At 46.9% G+C, this 19,168-nt stretch overlaps 1 protein-coding gene across 3 annotated transcripts in view; it reads right to left on the bottom strand.

Annotated features, from left to right (window-relative positions):
• L3MBTL4 (L3MBTL histone methyl-lysine binding protein 4) overlaps positions 1-19,168 on the bottom strand; it is a 461,605-nt gene that overhangs the window by 2,300 nt on the left and 440,137 nt on the right. For all 3 annotated transcript variants that reach the window (XR_008515838.2, XM_024235921.3, XM_054537672.2), the window contains 2 exons: positions 10,852-11,021; positions 1,595-1,657 (listed from right to left, as the gene is read on the bottom strand). Coding sequence is in view for 2 of the 3 variants with exons in the window: in XM_024235921.3 (XP_024091689.2) it covers positions 1,595-1,657; positions 10,852-11,021 (233 nt within the window). In the remaining variant the exon portion in view is untranslated. The remainder of the gene's footprint in view (positions 1-1,594; positions 1,658-10,851; positions 11,022-19,168) is intronic.

Below are 19,168 nucleotides of genomic sequence, written 5' to 3'. Positions count from 1 at the left end.
AGCCCATTGTCCTAAGAATAAGGTCATGATGGTGATGACAACAGCTAACATTTATGGAGCTACAGTAATCTATTATATGGGTTTGATCCTCCTGATAACCCTGTAATATAGGTGAGGAAACCTGGAATTGCAAGCTTAATGACTTGCCCAAGCTCACACAGCTTCTAAGGGGCAAAGTTGGGATTTCTGGCAGAGCTTGTTGGAGCCCAGAGGAGACCCTCTGCTATATACTGCTGCCTTTATTAAGCCCCTACTTTGGGACAAGAACAGGGCTCAGTGCTTCAAACATGCTCATCCTAATCTTTAAGGGCCCCTCTCGTAAATCTGTGTTTCAGAGAGGAGGGATAAGAGAGGTTCAGCTATCTGCCTAAAGTGACAATACTGGTCAGTGAGTGCCAAATATAAGCAACTCAACCTGCAAAAAGCCACATCCTCTTCCCCTATGTGGGCAGACTTGAGGACAAAGCAGGCCTTGGTCATTGCTACCTGCAGAGTGGACTGTATGTGTGAGCGTGGCCAAATATGCCCAAGCCATGCTGAGCTCAAGCAGAGCCAGGCGAACCCCACATGTAGCAGCTACCCAGACTGAGGCTATCCGACCTTTATGCTGAGCTCCTCTACTGTGCTCGGAGGGGTCCAGAACCCAAAACTCCGTGAGCACTTCCCTTAACCCATGCATGCTCTGAACCTGAGAGAGAGAGATGTATGTGCTGCCTTTCAGTTTCTACGAGGGTGGTTTTCTTGGAAAGTTCTAGAGCAGCGACAGAGGCTCTGAGCTCTCAGATGGATATGAGCTGGAATCCGACTTTTCTTGCCTTTTTCTTGCTCTGCCTAACCTTCCTGGGACTGAGCTTCTTCATCGATAAGCTGCCATTGTAGAGTTGTCACAAGGATCAAAGGACAATGGTTGTAAAATGCTTAGCACCAGGCCTGGCATGTGGCAAGCCCCTGATACACAATCACTGGGATTACTATGTGCATCATTCTGTAGCTGGTCCAGTCTCTTCCAGGGCCCTTATAGCTATGGATACTAATTCCAGGAAATATGCGAAGCAGTTCAGTACATTCCCAACCAAGAGGGGGCGGGAGATAGAAACCCTGTAGAAGGATTTGGGGCTTCTCTGGAAGCAAATGCAGGGCAGGGATAGATAGGAGGGTCCCATGCTGACTTTGGAGTAGACAAATCTACTCTCTTTCCCAGGTGCAATCCCAAGGGAGGATTCCTGCCTTCCCCCAAATGGCTTCAAGCCACCAATGGAGAGGCCTCATGACACTGATAGGTGTTAATTAATTATCTTGTTCATTTACTCTTCCAGCAAATAGTATATGTACTGAGCATGCTGTATGCACCAAGCACCATGGCATTCTGCAACAAAACCTAGCAAAATATTAGAGGACTGAAGGCGGAGACCGACCCCACTTGGTCTCACAGTGCACAATTGGGCTCTATTCCTGCTGGATCTCCTTTCTCTTGCTGCCCCCAAATTGTATTTATTTACACTTAAGTAAATGAAAACAATACACTTCTGGGTCTAGAAATATAGAAAGAAATACATATATATATTTATATTTATATAATTTTTGCATCTCTTACCTCTTTCTTAAAGCACTTGGCATGCTCTTCACAGCCCAGAAGAGACTGTACAAACTCAGCCACCTACAGTGCAAGATGAAAAGCCTAATTTAATACATGCACCTGAAATAATTTGGGGGTTGTAGTAATCCAACATTTAAGCAAAATATACTTAAAGTCTCTCAAACTCTTGGGAATTAAACAGTAACTATCAAGTTGCATTAGCATTTGTCAACTCAGAAATTAGACCAGCCCCCAGTATTTTTTCTGTCCTCTTATTATCGGGCTGACCTGCATAGGGTTATGGTTATAATGATGACAGTAACAGCCTCCATATGTGAAGCTCTGGCATTCTGCAAGCTTCTGCATCTGATTCTCCTGACTTCCCCATGGGGTCGGTGAGGGCGAGGCCAGTGGTCTTGTGCAGCAGTTATCATGCGACAGTCAGGAGTGAGGACCTGCCCACTTGCCTTTAAAAGGCAGACCCGAAGGCAAGCCCTTCTCCTGCTCATCTCTGTGGCCCAGTCCCTTACCTGGAGCCTGGTGAACCACAGGAGATCAGAGAATCTATGTGGAGCTGAATTCCTACATAAACGATGAAGCTGAGGCCCAAAGAGGTTCAGTACTTACCCAAGGCCACATACGGTTGGTAAGTAGCAGAGACATTTTGGAATTCAGGTTTGCTATCTCTAGGCCCTAAGTTCTGGAGAATCAGTCTCTTCATTTCAACTTCCTGCCCTCACCATGCCCCCACATGCCCCCAGGTATCCTTTTAATAAGAGAGAGCTCAGGCAAAGATCTGGCTATCAGCTCAGGAAGCCACTGAGTGTTCCTAATAGATACCTTTGGGAAGCTGATTGAACAAACCTGATAAAGGGTAGACTCCTAACAACAGAAATGACAACTGGGTGGTCTGCACTACAGGCTAGCTCCAGTCCTGTCGCAGCAGGGGATGAAAGGCAGGCTGAAGTGCAACAGTAAATGTAATCTCGGGAGGTGATACTTCTAAGGGAACTGTCTTGCTTGTTTTGTTCTTTTTGGCTCTCTGCCTCTTGTGTCAACCGAATTGTGTGTGCTGGCCCTTCTCCTCTCCGTGGTTTCATGGGGAAGGTTCTCGAGGCTGGAGAGTACAGTGTATCAACACGTCCCACCCTCGGAAAGCTCTGTGAGCACAGGCTCCTTCCAAGCATCTCCAGGAGAAGTCAGCAGACGCTGCCCCTGACGGTGCAGGAGACAGCACCAGGTGTTTGCTGATCCCAGGTGATAGAGCAGTCAGGGCCAACTCCCACAGGCTGTACCCTAGGGCTGGACACCTGTGCCCCCTCCTGAGCTCTTTCCCCTGTGGTCTCACAGCTATATGTAGTCTGTGCAAATGTGAAGAGTTCAGAATATCTTCTTTTTAGGGGTGATCAGCATGTCCATGTCTGCTTTACTCACCCCTGACGCTGCAAATACATTCATGAGTCATTTTACAATCTTCATCTAAAGTTTGGAGTGATAAGGATTAAACAAACAAGCAAACCTTCCACACCAGCCATAATTGTTGTCATGCAAGGACACCTCCAAGCTCCAGGAGCATCTGTGCTAGTGAGTGCCTCTGCTGGCCCGGGCTCTTAGTATTACGAGCTAATTCACCTGAGAACCCGACACTCTGGCAGTTCAGGCAGAGGAAGCCGAGTCTGTTTGTTGGGCTAATACAGTTTTCTTGTTCTAGGTGAGAAGGAAGCATGTAGAGCACGTGCTTAGTATTTGCTAGGAGCTAGTGATAGCTGTGGAATGCCACTGGTCAAGCTGCAGAGACAGGGCAGCTGGGGCAGGTGATGGCAGTGGCAGTGCTGTTGGTGGCAGGTGGCTGGGGCCCAGGACCCTGAGAGTGGCCTGGCTCCGTCATTCGTCAGACCACTCTGCTGGCCATATATACTCCAACCCTGTCTATGTGTGAGGCCTCATGCTGGCTGCTGGAAGAGCTGCCCTGGGAGCTGGTTGTGCTTGAATTTTCAATGAGTTGATTTGATTAGTGGTGGAGGATTGAGGGGAACAGGGAGGACAGGAAAGCTTATCACTCACTACAACATGTGGTCAAATGTGCTAACACCCTTGAGAGAGGTAGGAAGGCTATGGGTGTTAGGAAGGGACTGCACAAATCTTAGGTGGGACTTCAGGAAGGACATCAGGAAGAAGGGGGGCCGTGAGAGGTTCACTGTTGGATTCATAGTATTTCCACCGTGGTGATTTGGGGTGGAAATTCTAGGCATAGAGAATCCCAGCAAATCCCAAAGCAGGACAGCACAGGGCCAAAGGGTGGATGTGACCAGCAGAAGGAACATAGTTTGGCTGAGCTGAGGAGTAGACAGGGAGTGGCGGGAAGTGGGGAGGGCCACGTGGTTCCAGGTGTGGGTCTGTACTTCCTCCACAGCAGCGGGGAGCCCTGAGCCTTGGCACTCCACCCTGGCGGGACGCTGGAGTCCTCTGCGGAGCTTTCACGCTGACTGCAGTCCAGGCCTCATGCCACACAGATGATAAATTAATGGGGTTGGATTGGGTCCAAGCACTGGGTAGATATTTTTAGAGCTTCCCAGTTGGTTCCAGTGTGCACTGAGGGCCGAGGACCACAGCGCTGCAGGAAGCTAGAGAAATGGTCCAGCAGGGTCTGGACAGACTCATGCTGAGCCTCAGGGCTAGGCAGGGCAGGAATCAAAGATGAGCGCAGGAAAATGCTGTAAAGCCAAGTTCCTCAACTTCAGTACTGACACCTCGGACCAGGTAATTCTTTGCTGTGAGGGCTGTCCTGGGTGTGGTGGGATGTTTAACGGCATCCCTGCCCTCTACTCATGAGGTGCCAATAGGAAAGTCCCCTTCTCAGTTGTAACAACCAAAAATATGCCCAGATATTGCCAAATGCCCCTGGGGGGCAACATTGCCCCAGTTCTTCTGCTGGGCTCACTTTTTCATAGTGTCATAGGAGGAAATAATAGAAATAGAGACGAGGGACCAGTAACTAGCTAACGACCCATGTTTTGTCGGATGTCAATCACTCACTGCAGTGGGAAAGCCAAGTCAGCACAGGGACAGTGGTTTCCCCACTGGTAGGGGAAAGAAGTGGTTGGTTAGAAACATGGTCTCTTTTCCATACTTGCTCAAAGGACTGTTCACTTCTGCTGTGGCAGAAGTGTTGCAAGTTGCTTTGATGGTTTGCCTATGTTAAACGGTCCTTTTCTGGGCAAAGAGAAAAAGGACCACAGTCTCCTTTCTCAGTGTCATTAGCCAAGAAATCATTATCAATGTCTGAAAGGTAAACTGGATTTTTTTAAAGAAAATAAATAATGTGTTAAACCACAGAGTCAACAGAGCAGACGCGGCCCTGCCCCGTGGTGGCCTCTGCCTGGCCAGCAAGCAGCACCTGCCGCCTCCACCTCATCCTCCACCCGGCCACCCTCCTTGGCTTCACACTCCTCTGAAAGGCTCTACCATTTTGGAAAGAGATTTCCATTTGATTCAGCCTATCTTTCTTTTTCCAAAGTAAGGAACAAGTTCTATGAACTCTATTAAGCAGACTTCTCTGGCCAAGAATTTTAAAATATGCAAAGGCCTTGATTCAGTATTATTAGTCGGTAATTATTCCCCTACAAATAAATTGTATTTTGAGCTTTCATAGAAAGTCTTGCTACAGATTTTCTCAATGAAAGTGGTGAGCTTTAACATAGAATAGAGTAATAGCAAGAAGTTTCCCTCTCATTCTCCCTTTAAAAGAGAGAGATTTTTTTTTCTTCAAGTTTGTGGTAAAATGTGGACAGCTGTCTAGAGGGGCATGACCTCTGCAGAAGAGGAAACGACCATCCACTTGTCCTGCATCCACAGAAGCCAGGCAGTGGGGTCATCTCCATTTTCAAAGGGGGTGATCATGCTGTTGGCACCCAGTGGGTGGCCTGGGCCTTGGCTTTGGCTCTGGGCAGTGCCCGGTGGCATGGGGGCTGCCACACGGGTGTCCCCCCTTGGCCTTGGCTCTGGGAGGTGTCCCCCACAGTGCTGTGACTGCTGACACACCGGCACTTCCCACATTCTCAGGCACACAGTGTCCTACAGCTAAAATCCCTGCTTTGTTTTGGAAGGACACTGAGAAAGTTAATTCTAAGTATGAGACAGCAGTTTGGGAAGACTGGGAGGGATGACACTGCCCAGGCTCTGAGAGGAGCCCATCCCGCCAGCCGACCTCACTTCCCCCGCGACCTACTTTCCCTGGCATCATCGCTGGAGCTCAGCAGGACTCGTGTTCTTCCGTGGGGCTGCCGCTGCTTTAAATCTTTCCAAATGCTGGTGTTCTCTATCTCGCTGAGCCTGTAGATATGTGCCTGACTCTACTGGCTAATCGTTCACTGGGGACCATGTTTCCAACCTGAGTCTTATTTTTTAACAGCAGAGTTTATTTGCCCTTTTTTTTTAAGGGCCGAATTGTATAAGGCTGCTCTGCTTATTAGCAGTACCCTGAATTTTTCAAAAGCACCCCTTCCTGTGTAAAGGCTGCTTTTGAAGTGACTGCCATCTTTCAAAGTTAATGAACATTTAGGGAGCACTTGGTTGAGGCTAGGGCAATTTATATATGGTGCTTTAAGAAGTATTTTTTAATAAGAGAAATAAAAGTACCCATACGTGCACCAAGCATACCTGAGTCATACCTAGGGTGGTAAATGTACACACCACTTGTCACGCCCTGCCTGCCCGCGTGTGCCTAGACATATATACCTGGCAGAATCAGGGAACAGACTACATAAAACCCACCTGCCTATTCATTCATGAACTCATTTACTCACTCCAACATTTGTCAAACACCTCTTCTGTGCAAGGTGCTTTGCAATAAGATAGCAAAAGATTAAAAGATATAAAAATATATGAAACTATCTTAGTCCCTACTCATAAAAGCTTATACTCCTGTACAAGATATTTTCATGACCCAGAGTAAGACACATACTTTACACCTCCATAACTTATCACGTGCGCACACCCACACATATCCCTCACCAAAGTTTAGCAAAGCAACAATCCTTATAACCTATGATGTGCTCTCATCTCGTCTGGTCTTTCATTTTATAACCACTAAGTTGACTTCAAAGCCTACCTGCACTTTGAAAAACACTGCTCTAAGAGAGACAGCCATAGTAACAAAAGAGTTAAAGGGCAGCTCACAGTTCTGTGGAGTGTTACAAAGGCCCTCCGCTAGCCTCTCTTCACAGGTGGCATAAGCACAGCAGAGGTCTTCCTCCCAGGCCAGGAAGGCAGGTAAAGGGGCTGTGCTTTCACTTCACCTTCTGCTGCAGACACCCTGTTTTAAGTCTTCCTGAAGGATGCCCAGTTCATTCCAACACGCCCCATCCCTGGCTGTGGAGGCTCCTCTCTGAAACACCCAGTGCTGACAAAGCACAAAAGCACCCCTGAGCCCCCACCAGTCCAGCTCAGCCCTGAACTGCCTTTCACATCATTGCTGCCCTGCTCATCATTTTTATTGTGGCTTCTCTAAGCAGCCCCACACTCTGCTGTGGGTAGGTACTCACTGGGGGCCCCTAAGTGGCTCCCTTATTTTCAAAGATAAAAATACAGCAATCGCAAAGCCCCCATTTTCAACCCACCAGAGATTATTCCTGAGGACCTATGTTGGTACTGGGAAATGTGCTGTAGCGTGTGAGGACATGGAAAGAAATTCAGGATGCGGTCCTTGTCCTCAGGGCATCTAGTTGGAGAGACAGCAAGACTAAGACATGCTCAACAGTAGGGAATAATGAAAATGGTTTTCCCTGGAGTGCACCCCTGACGGAAGTCAGGGTTATGGCAACAGGTGCAGGAGCATTGTACGCGAAGCACTTAGACTTTCCCATGGCTCATATTTTAAATCTAGAAAAGCTCTAAGGCCTCTCCCAGCAGCAAGGGCTGAGATTCTACCTGTACCCACAACAGAGAACTAAAGACCGGGGCTCTCATCTTCCTAACAGCTTCTCTTTCTCTGGTCTTCCTTCTGAGATCTTCTCTGTCCTAATGACACTTTCACCTAGACCAGCTACTTCCCTTGAATCACCACCCAATCTCATGATTTTGCTTCTGTTAAGTGCCATGCTTGAAATCTGTCCAATCATAGCTCCCATTTCCTAGTCACTGCTAATGTCCCTAACAGTGATGTCTATTCTTATTGCATAATGGCACCCCTGAGAAGTTAATAAAAGCTCTGGCCCTTATCCATTAAAAATACATATACTGTACACAATTTTTCCAAATTCCCTGAGGCACAACTCCACGAACCCAGCCTCAAAACCTGACCAGCTCTGACACCTGTCCTGCTGTACAGCACACTCTGGCTTCATCTTCCCCTGACACCCAGCTTCCAGGGACTCCCTGGAAGTCAGTACCCCTTTGCAGCCCCTCTTTCCTCTTTCTGAATGGGGCCCTGCCGACCCGTCCTCACCCTATCTCTGGACACTTAACACCCTTGGGAAATGTGCCTCGGTGCCCTCTGCCTGCAGCCTTTAAGGGCACCCATCTTGAGTTTATGTCCACTGGGACTTCTCTATATCCACTACTGTGATTCACAGGGACTGCTAACCGTGAGTCACATGTCCAGTAATGAAGTCACCATGTTATCCCCCTGGCCCCAAACTGGACTCTGCCCCAAATTTCACTTCACCACTCTTTCTCCATTCCTTCAGATGAACTCTTTGGGTCTTTCAGCTCTCACATATTATTACCCCAATTAAGTACTAAACCGTTTAGTGCCGAGACTATAAATGGAATCGCATTTGGCGCATCTCACTTTTTTTTCTTCTATGTCTGATCTACCTCCCTGTGCTACTGCCTGTGCCTTTGAAATGTCTATTGAATCCGGGTTCTTTTCTTGGCAGCGCCCCGCCAAGGCCCTGATGGTTCCACTTCCCGGGTGTCTCCTTCTCCTCCGCCTCTTCTCACCTTATTCTCTACACATCTGTGCAATTCTCATCTTCCTGAAACACCGTCTTCACAAAGTGACTTTCCACATACAAACCCAGAACGGCTCTGTCTAGCAGACTGTGGGCTGTGCACACCCTCTGCCCGGCCTCTGAGGCCTTTCACACCAGGCGCATCTCCCGGTCCTGGGTCACTTTCCTCTGTGCCCGGGGCCACAATGAGCATGGTGGGCAGGAAGTCAGCTCATGGCCTGGGTGGCCTGATGCAAGTCACTTCGTCTCTGGGTATCTCAACTTCCCCATGAGTAAAATGGGAAAGTGAATATCTGCCTTACTGTCATTATATTCATATAGCTGGTTTATCATGATTAATGCCTGCACAGGGCATGGTGCACGTTTGCCATCACTAAGTCTGTGAAACTCACTTCCATGCAACCTCCTTTGTTTCCCCGTCAACTGAAATGGCTTCCCTTCTTTGTTTCTGATTAGATACATTCCACTTTTGTTTCAAAATTCAGTTCACAATTGATTTCCTTGTCATTCAACATTCATTCAACAAACGTTTACTGGGTGTCTACTAAGCACCGGGTGTAGTGAGGGGTTCTCAAGATGTCATGCCAAATGAGTGTGAGGTCAGGCCAGAATGCGGATGCCCTGCCAGAGGTGACCTCTGGCTCAGACAGAGGATCTGCAGGAGGTGGAAGTGAGCATGGAGCTCACTGCTCTGCTGCTGGCAGCGGGCAGAGTGGGAGAAGGTGGGACTGTGTGAGTGTAAGAACAGGCCGGGGCAGCAGGACTCCTTGGGGCAGGAGGGGAGGGCAAGAATGGCAGGACAGGCAAGGGCGGAAGGGAGGACTTCATGGCGTGTGAAGGGCACCAGGGGGAGCCAGGGATTGTTGTAAGCTGGGCAGAGACATGCCCAGAATTCTGCCTTCTCCACCACATTCCTCACGATCTGGACGCTGTCGCTCTGCACATGCAGGTGGGAGTGGAACTGGGGCCATGATGCCAGGGGCCATGAGCCCAGCGACAAAGAGTGCAGAGGAGACACTCTCAGTGTCTCTAATTTCTGGGTGGGCTTTGGCCTGCCTGTTCCTTGGCCCAAGGCTGGGAAGGCAGACTTAAACCAAGATTAAGCTGACTGAAGTAAGTGCTCCAGGAACATTGTGTGACTAATTTAACTGCAGCTGTAGCTCTAATCTTGCCCTCAGAGTGACCCAGGGTTTTCCTTCATTTAAAAAACAGTTTCTCTAAGGCCTGACTAGTAAAAACAGTATCTTTATCAAAAGGAATTACAGGTAAGTGGTACCTTCCTTAAATAATACCACTTTAAATATGAAGCATTTCTACAGCATTATTGTAAAGCAATGGGGCTTAACTGACCCTTACTAATAACCAATATTGAAGCCAGGCAAGGTGGCTCCTGCACATAATCCCAGTGCTTTGGGAGGCTGAGGTGGGAGAATTGCTTGAGGCCGGGAGTTCGAGACTAGCATGAGCAATATAATGAGACCCTGTATCCACAAAACAAAACAAAATTAGCTAGGTGTGGTGGCACATGCCTATAGTCCCACCTACTCAGGAGGTTGAGGTGGGAGGATCGCTTGAGTCCAGGAGTTCAAGGCTGCAGTGAGCTATGATCATGCCACTACACTCCAGCCTGGGTAACAGAGCAAGACCCTGTCTCTAAATAAAATAAAATAAAATAAAATGTAAAATAATCAATATTGTAAGGCATGTTTATATTGAAATCTGATTCAACTTCCCCTCTGTGCAGCTTCTCATACAATGTTGTGACCAAATATACTTTATAAATGAAGCGAAGGTGGGCCTGCTCATCTTGTAGCTTTAGATGAGCAAACCTGCAGCAGGGCCCTGCTCTGCCATGAGTGTGCCTGGATCCCACAAGACCACAGGGCAACTGGCAAATGGATCCTTGAGGTGCAGGATGTCCTGGGCTGGGCACCTCTCCCAGAGCACACGTGGCTGGGATGCAAGCCTCAGATGCTTGCACATTTGTGTTTGCCCAAATTAAATCTCTGATATGGAATTGGAGGCTTAAGCCCCTCTGCCTGAATTAGCCCCAGCTGATAGCTCTGGGCCTCGGGGGGCACTGGAATAAGGCTGCGGAGGGGAGGTGCAAAACCATCTGGGCAAGCGACGGGCTTTCCTCATCTCCTCAAAATCGTGTCTGGCTTCTCCCTCTAATTTGGGTTTTAAAGTTTACATGGCGGATGCGATGCCTAAGAGAAAAAGGGCGCTGTCCCAGACATCAAAGAATGGTCAGTGGGCACCTTCCGCCTATTTCTCAGCAGCAGGCACACCCCAGCCCTGGCCCCCAGCAGCTCCACTCACCTCATCCACAGTCCATCGTGCCACTTGGCTGGCCCGGATATCAGCCACACCTGGAAGCAGCTTGCAGTGTTGCTCCCTGCCGAGGGGAAGGTCCCGAAAAGGGTGGGCTGACACCGTGGACATGAACACTGACTGGTGAAGCACCTGCTGAGCCTGCTCCGCCGAGTATTCTGTAAGAGAAGTGGGGTGGGTGAGGCTCAGGCTCCCAGCGAGCAAGCACTGCTGCGTCAGCCCCGCAGTCCAGAGGGCCCAAGTTAGGGGAGGGAAAGTGCAGACACCACCAGAACCTGCGTCTTCTGATCGTACAGCATCACTCCCAAGCATACCCTATGCCACCAGTCTGTTTCTGAGCAGTGGTCATAGAAGACAGATGTTACCCGTGCCCAGAAGACTGTGGCTGTGTGCCAGCCACATTCAAATAATCTCTATGAGATGCTGTTTGATGGCCAATGAAGGGCTCGCTTGTCACTGCCACTGGCTTCTCTCTCCTTAAATCAGGAGTCAGAGGAATCAAGGAACCATGCAGAATTTGACTACTAAACAGACTGGCACACCAAACCATCTGGGAGGTGTATGTACCCAAAGAGTAATTTCTTCCTGGAAACGGCCTCATGAGTCTCTAAAGACAGAATGAGCCTCAGTCCACATCTGGCTTCATAAATCCCCTGAGTGATACTGAACATGACATGTAGCAAGGGTCCCCATGACAAGCTGGGTGATGTCAGCTGCTGCTGCTGCAGATCCCCAGCAGTGCACCATGACCTCACCTGGTGTGACATCCTGTGGCAGCCAGGGACTTTGGAAAGCAGCGGAAGCCGAGACATGACCTCCCTAACACAGACACTCTTAGATGGGGTGCTCTTTTCTGAGCAGCTCTGAATGCACCATGGTTTTAAGGTACAAAGGACAATGGCTGTTTGTTTGCACAAGATTGGCTGCTGCAACCAAGGAGTGAGACTTCAACGGGATCTCCATGCACTTCAGCCCCACACTTATCAACAGCCTTCTGTGCTGGTTTCCTGTCTTCAAAAGTGACTTTACTCTTATGTTACATCCCAACATTTAAGGAACAGGCATGGGACTCAATTCCCTAATTATTTAGTTTAAATCTACGAATGGATAAGGAGCAAAAATATTATAGAGATTTCAGAGAAAACCAATGCCTTTATAATGCCATCTTTTAAGATACTTTCAACATACATTAGCCAAATAAAACTGCTGGTATTAGAAGAGACTTTGAAAAGACCACAAAAGGAAATGTTTTAAGCCCTCCAGAAGTCTACCTTTTATAATGCAAAGAGAAGGTTAAATAAGCGGTAGCCACATAATTTAAGGTCTATTATGATGGTTTTTGTTTTACTAACAGAATCTGAAAAACCATTATGCAAATATTTCCACCTCAAATTAATTACAGCTTTTAGTAGGTGAGGCTGACCTGCATGGTCACTGTCACATATACTCATTAGTAATCAGAAAGGTTCTAAACTATGAGCGAGCTTGTCCATCACTGGGCTTCTCTGTGCAATACCGCTCTCATGGATCGAAACAGACATCCTCATATTTAACAGTGCTTGCTGTCTACACAGATAAAGAGACAGCAAAATTGCCAGCTTCTCCCCAATTCTTATGCTCCAGGTGCAAGCAGCAGCAAATTCATCTCTAACTGCTGATTGTCCAACACTGACCTTTTTAGTATGTAAATAGGTTATCTCTTCTGTGTAGCTCAGCCAACAGTATGTAAGCCTGCAGGTTCTGAAAGGAAACTTCACATCTTCCTTGAAAAGGCAGTATGTTGGCAAATGTGAATGTTTTTTAATGAAGTTGTCAGGCTGGACAAGGGGCATGTACAAAACAAGCCCTTGAAACCCGGAGTGGGAATGTCACAGGGTCAGTCTGCAGTTGCAGTGACACAGAAATGATCAAGGGCTTTGCTGGGAAGATGGGAGTTAAAGCCCTGCACTCTTAGGGATTAAGACCTGGGCCAAAACTGGGCTTTATCCTGGAAAAGAATAACCACATCACTTAATCAGTTGTTTTTGCTGAAATAGTGTGGACTTAAACCCAACATATATGTATCTCAAACTCATGCCCTGGGTAAATTAATCATGCATAGTTTCCAAAATATATATGACTCTGAAAAGACACAGTGAATGAATCTTATATATTGGAAGAACAAATATGTCAAGTGATGGTGATTAGATTTCTGTGACTCCCAAATGAAGGCTGAAGTCATTAAAAATGTAAAAGAAAAAAAGACACATAAAAACCAGAAACCTGTGTGCTCCCCAGCAAGAAAATTTCGCACACCATAATTCTGGAAGCAAATTATCTGCTTTGGGTGCTGGGGCAGACTCTTGGAAAGACACCTAATGTGTGGCTGAACAGTCCAGGGGCTCCTCAGTCCATTGCTTGCCACTCTCAGGACTGGTTCTGGGCTCTGGAAGATGACAGATGCGGACTTCAGTTAGTCCAAGTAGCAAGATGGCCTTTAGGTCACAACGAAAGAGATGGAGTTCTAGCTTTATGCTGTGCATTTGAACTCAGGCTGGCTTTATATTATCTGTGGCTTTTGAATACAGTTACCTGTGTCCCTATTAAATCAAACTATTTGAAGTGAAGCCTGAATAAAACTGAATTGGGGAATGCAGGAAAGCTGTGGGGAATAGGCTCTATATGCCAAAGGGAGTCCCACATGGGCACTGGGGAAAGACCTGCAGGCACTTGCTGAGCTGTGGATCCCCTACCTGGGGTTCAGAGTTTTCACTGGGCATAAGGGCTTGTGTCTGTTTATCAGCAACCTCAAGTTCTGGGAAATGCTTGCCAGAATCTGTTATATGCTGAACACAGATAATGTTTTACTATTATCAATTTTACTGTATCAATTGTACATTATGAGACAGAAAGTTCGAAAGTTGAGCTTTTGAAAACTCATGAAGACTTGAGTTGGTCTAGGAGGGAGTCCCTGGATAGGGAATCTGGAATAACCATTCTGTCATCTCTAAGACATGCCTGGGGGTGACAGTGTCTGTCATGCAGTGCTGGTGTGAGGGAAAAGGAGAAGTTGCAGAAGGTGCTTAGCAAGGTCTCCAGCGTGTTGTGAACACTCAGTGGCAGGTACTACTTTAACTGTGATCGGCAAACCTCTTGAGGTCAGGATTGATAAGGGAAGCGGCCTGATTCTAAATTAACACAATGCAAGACTAATTTGCATTTGGGGAGTGTTTCGTGGGGGCTGTTTTGCCTTCTTTGTACCCTTTAGCAGGTCTAATGTCTTCTAAAGCTGATGATTTTGGGCTGGGATAGTCAGGTCTAGCTGAAAAAATGCTTGCGTGTACTTGCCTCAGGAGCTCTGTGGCCTAGTGACTTCCCTACATAATAGCTGAGTGACCTAGGATTAGGTACTTAATTTCTACATATCAAGGTTTTCTAACTCTAAAATGGGGTAATAGGAGGGGGACAAAAAATAGAATAGAATAGAATAGAATGGAGTAAGAGCAAAACTTATACCTCACTGAGTTATGATTTGGACAGCTCCTGGTACGTAACGTGTTCAATACATGTCAGATATTACATTACTGTTACAAGTTATAAAGGTATTTTAAGTTGTAATGATAGTGAATGTGGGGACATACACCACTTCCAAAGCCAGGGTGGCTGATGTGCCTGAAACTTACAAAATGTGAAATCCAGACTGAGATTCAGGGTCTTGAGGGCTGTGTTCAGATTTCACACCTGAGTGGTCCTGGAATGACAGTGCAGTGGTCACTGAAATCATTTGCAGAAGTCCTAGTGGAAGGAAATGAGATCTGCCACTGCAGGGTGGACATCTGCTTCCCAGGCAGCCTGTTGCCGATGTGTGGCAACCGTGTCAGATGTTAAAATGCTCTTGGCCTGCCAGCTTAGAAATTATGTGACTGTTGACAGGCTTTTAAAATTTAGGGTGATTTGCATTATTTTAAATTCTGTGCATAAAACTAGACTTTTGAAAATATCCACTTAAAATTTGCATAAATTTTTGTAATATGCGAATATACTGATTTTAACTTTTTTACAAAGCCCAACACGATTTATGTCACATCAGATACTCACTAAAACGTTGTTAATAAATTAAAGAACATAAGCTGATGATGAAGGCATAGACTGTTTCCAGAAATCATTCTCATCAAATCAGATGGATCACATTCTTCTATCTTGGGCACTTTGGGTAAATGGAGCCTTCCAGATTTGATAAGGATGTTTGCCACAATGACAGGGCAGAAGGGTCACTTGTGTACTTCATCCCCCAGAGCTGGCATCACAGCCCTGTTTCCACCTAACACAGCTGAGGTACATGAGATGCTTCCCAGTTGCACGACCTCACTGTCATCGTGACTCCTATCCAGCTCCCCTAAAAGTCAGCCAAGGAAATTCAGCCTGCAAAAGCAGCCCTCCTACTGGAGGTTTTAACATTTTAATTAATCAAAATGTTCTCTGCACCAGAAGAGGAAATGTATATCTAATACCGCCTTTGCCTCTAACACCAATGCGACAATAAATAAAGATATCCTTACGTGTGGGATGCCTTCTCCTTCTAGAAAACAGAATACATAAAACTTGTAACGTCAGTGGTTTGTCATTGGGGGATTTGGTTGAAAGAATTGTTTTGCTACCGTTTTTCTTGCTATGGGTGTTTCTTTTGGATTTTATGGCCTTTAAAAATATATATGATGAAGAGTTTAATGATTTCATTTAAGGTGCTTACAGATATACTGCACCCTCAAGTTTCCAAGGCCAATATGTTCAGATACGTTCAGCTCTGTGTTCAGCTGCAGGGTCCTAAGAGGCCCTGGACCACAGCACTGGAAGACTTGGCCATGGATCTTGAGTCTAGCAACACTCAGAGAGGAGTAACCCATCTCCAAAGAAAAGTCATTGCTTGCCTTTCCTACAGAGGCAATAAACAACACACTGGAATCCGGTTGATTCCCTGCTGAGAGGCAAGTCCACTGGTAAGTCTATCTGCCTTTAAAAGTCAGAACGCCACAACCAGGGGAAGGCCAATTTTTCCAGAGTGCCTGAGACAGCCAGACCAGCCAGTTGTGGACAGCGTGTGACCTACAGCTGCCTTTCCAGTGAAATGACCAAACAGACTTGCGACACGAGGCAGAGCACCGTCTGCTTCCCATTCCACAGATTAAAAGGAAAAGTATTCAGCCAGGTGCGGTGGCTCACACTTGTAATTTCAGCACTTTGGGAGGCCAAGGTGGGAGGATTGCTTGAGGCCAGGAGTTCAAGACCAGACTTGACAACACAGTGAGACCCTGTTTCTACAAAAAAGAAAAAATTAGCTGGGCATGGTGACATGCACCTGTAGTCTTGGCTACTTGGGAGGCTGAGGCAGGAGGATCACTTGAGTTCAGGAGGTCGAAGCTGCAATGAGTTATGATCACACCACTGCATCCCAGTTTGGGTGACAGAGAGAGACCCTGTCTCTATTATTTTTTTAAAAAAAAGAAAAAGAAGAAGAGGAAGAATAGTTTTTAGAGACTAAAGGATTTAAATTTGTCTGAAAATAACATAAAGGTAGGTCCCTGATTTCTTCTCTGCCCTCTCACTCATCCTTCCCACTTCTGCTCTACCCTGACAAATGAGAAGGAAAATCCTTTATGGAAATGTTCTTTAAAAATATGGCTGTTTCTTCACAAAAGCCTCACAAAACAAAAGTGAAGCAAGTGAGTCATAAATGGTAAACCACAGTCTGCATGACTGGGCCTTGAGTTATTTTTAATCCCACTAAAAAAGGAGACCCATTTCACAAGTAACCTTCTCTTCAATGAAAGGGATAGCAGTTCTACTGTGTTCTCTGCTGCAAAAAGGAGGAAATAAAAAAAATGCAGTCAGTCCCCAAATCCAATTATGTGATTGCTCTCACCCACTGTGTAATCTGTGACAGTCACCGACCAAGTCCCATCAATTCATCTGGCACTGACTAAGAAGTTACTCCACCCAGGCCCTGTGCTTCCATAGTGACTTCTGCTGGAGAAGCAAGGAAATGTTCAGAGATGGCTTTTCAACTGGGAACATTATTTTCTTCCCACGATCACCTGTTCTCATGCCCTGCGTACTGAACGTGCTTGAAACTATCATTTCTCAGCTGCACCTTCTTCTCTTGATTTTGATGCTTCTGAGTCTACTCAGTCCCTCTTCATTTCCATTTCTTTATCCACAAAACAAAAGTAAAAAGCAGAATAAGAGAGGCCTCACCATGATGTGCAGGACAACTGCCTATTTCCGTATGGGAACAGGAGCTCCTCAGGAACGCTCCTCTCTCTGACAGCAGGCACTCAGCACATGCTGTTTCTTAGATGCCAAGTCATATTGCTCCTCAGACATGGGCATGGCCTGTCTGCTGCACTGTCTTCTGTTTCTCATACCCTTATTATTTAGAATTCATACACAGATATCTGCAGAGCGTTTTCTAATTTTAGCTATTGGTCTTCCCTCATCACAAGCAGTCTCTTAATCAATTTTATATAAATATGTGAGATGAAGCACACAAAGGTCAGAGATTGTCCACTGCCTAGTGAGCTATCAAGAGGGTTAGAAGTTGAATGAAGAGCCTTGGATGCCCCACATCTGCGTACTATCCAAGAACAGTAGACATTAGCCACACTACAGAGCACCTGAAATGTGAAGCGTGCAAACTGAGATGTGCTATAGTACCTCATAGATTTTGATCACTTAGTAGCAAAAAGCAGAATGTAAAATATCTCCTTAATAATTTTTTGAATCTTGATTTACATGTTGAAATGATGTTTTGGATCTACTGGGTGAAATAGAATATGTCGTCAAAACCAATTTTACTTGTTTCTTCTGATTATGTTAAAAATGGCCAGTAGAAACTTTCAAACTCCCTAAGTGGCCAGCATTCTGCTTCTACTGGGACAGTGCATGTCCAGAAGAGTGCTGAGCCCATGGCCTCTCTCCAGACCCACGCTGGGTGCAGGAAGAGGCTGGGTGGTTGGATCCAATTAACATGACTCTTGTAGAGTAATGATAACAGGGCTTGAGTAGCCTGGATTCCACCCTGCCCCAGAAATCCAATAACAGAAGGCATGAAGACAGGAGGTCATGGACAGTCTAGAGGAGCGGAAGAGTCTGTCTGGGGGATGACTTGGGTGCTTGTGTTGGCTCCATGGTTCATTTGCCCTGAGACTCTGAGCCATGTGTTTGTCTGGCTTATAACTGATGCTCAACAAGTACCTCTTGAGTGGATGAATGAATGGCTGAATGAACGCATGCAGGCCAGAAGGCAGGGACATTTTTCATTTACTACAAAAGCAAAGAATGACTTTTAAAACTAGGTTAGGAACTGTTCAGATTTAGAGCCACTTTCTCTAAAAGTGTCACTGCCCAACCCCAAATCACTCAACGCTAAAGGAGTGTGTGGCGACCCAGCTGCTGTTTCCTTATCAGGGCTTGTGTCCTGGCAGGGCAGACCGAGGGAACTGAGTTTAGGAGTCTCCAGACTCTCAAGGGCACCTTTCAGGCATTCCTCTCCAACGTCCAGGGGATGGCCAGATCCTTGGGGCTCCAGCTGTCAGGCTTTACAACAGCTCTCAATGGGTAACCTTCCCACCTCAGTCCTGCTCCCTCATCCAGGGAGAAGTGGTCCCTCTGCACTCAGGCAAGCCTCAGCCCTGCTGCCTGCTCCACACAGTGGCATCTCTGAGGACTGAGGGGCCCCTCCTCCCAGGTGGGCACATGCCCTGTGGTGCCCAGCTTCTCCCTGCAAGCTGCAGCTGTTCCTCCAGGCAGGCGTCCGTCTCCTCATGGTTTCCTCAGTGGCCACCCAAGCTAGGTCCCAGAGTCTTCCATTCACCTCTGCACATCTCTGTCTCTTTCCTTGGTTCCATGGAGGAACTGAGTCTGTTCCCTCCCTCCCCAAGGGGCTGCCATGGCCTCCCCTGTCGTCTGCGCTTCTCTCACCCAGGCTGACTGGCCTGGAGCATCAGGCTCCCTGTGCCTTGCTGCCCCAACACAGGCTCTTGCAAGGGGCTGATTGGCAAACACAGTAGAATCCTGAGGGAATAAGTCTCTTAATATGCAGGGAAGTGGCAGATAAGACACTTCCTATAGCAGGAGGCAGTCACGACTCTAGGAAAGAGCTCTGCCTCCAGCTTTCATTCCTGAGGGCAGGGTTTGAGTTCCTGCTGTTGATACTATTCCAACAAGCACTCTTTTAAGGGATCCCCAACCCCAGAAGTCTATCTTTAGGGTTCTCTAGACCTAAAGGCTTGGGGTTCCAGGTGCACAGGCCCTGTCCAGAGCACTTGGG

The sequence above is a fragment of the Pongo abelii genome, chromosome 17 (genome assembly GCF_028885655.2).
Source record: "Pongo abelii isolate AG06213 chromosome 17, NHGRI_mPonAbe1-v2.0_pri, whole genome shotgun sequence".
Lineage (NCBI taxonomy): Eukaryota > Metazoa > Chordata > Mammalia > Primates > Hominidae > Pongo > Pongo abelii.
Note: the sequence above shows the minus strand (reverse complement) of the source record. Positions and strands in the feature narration are given on the sequence as shown.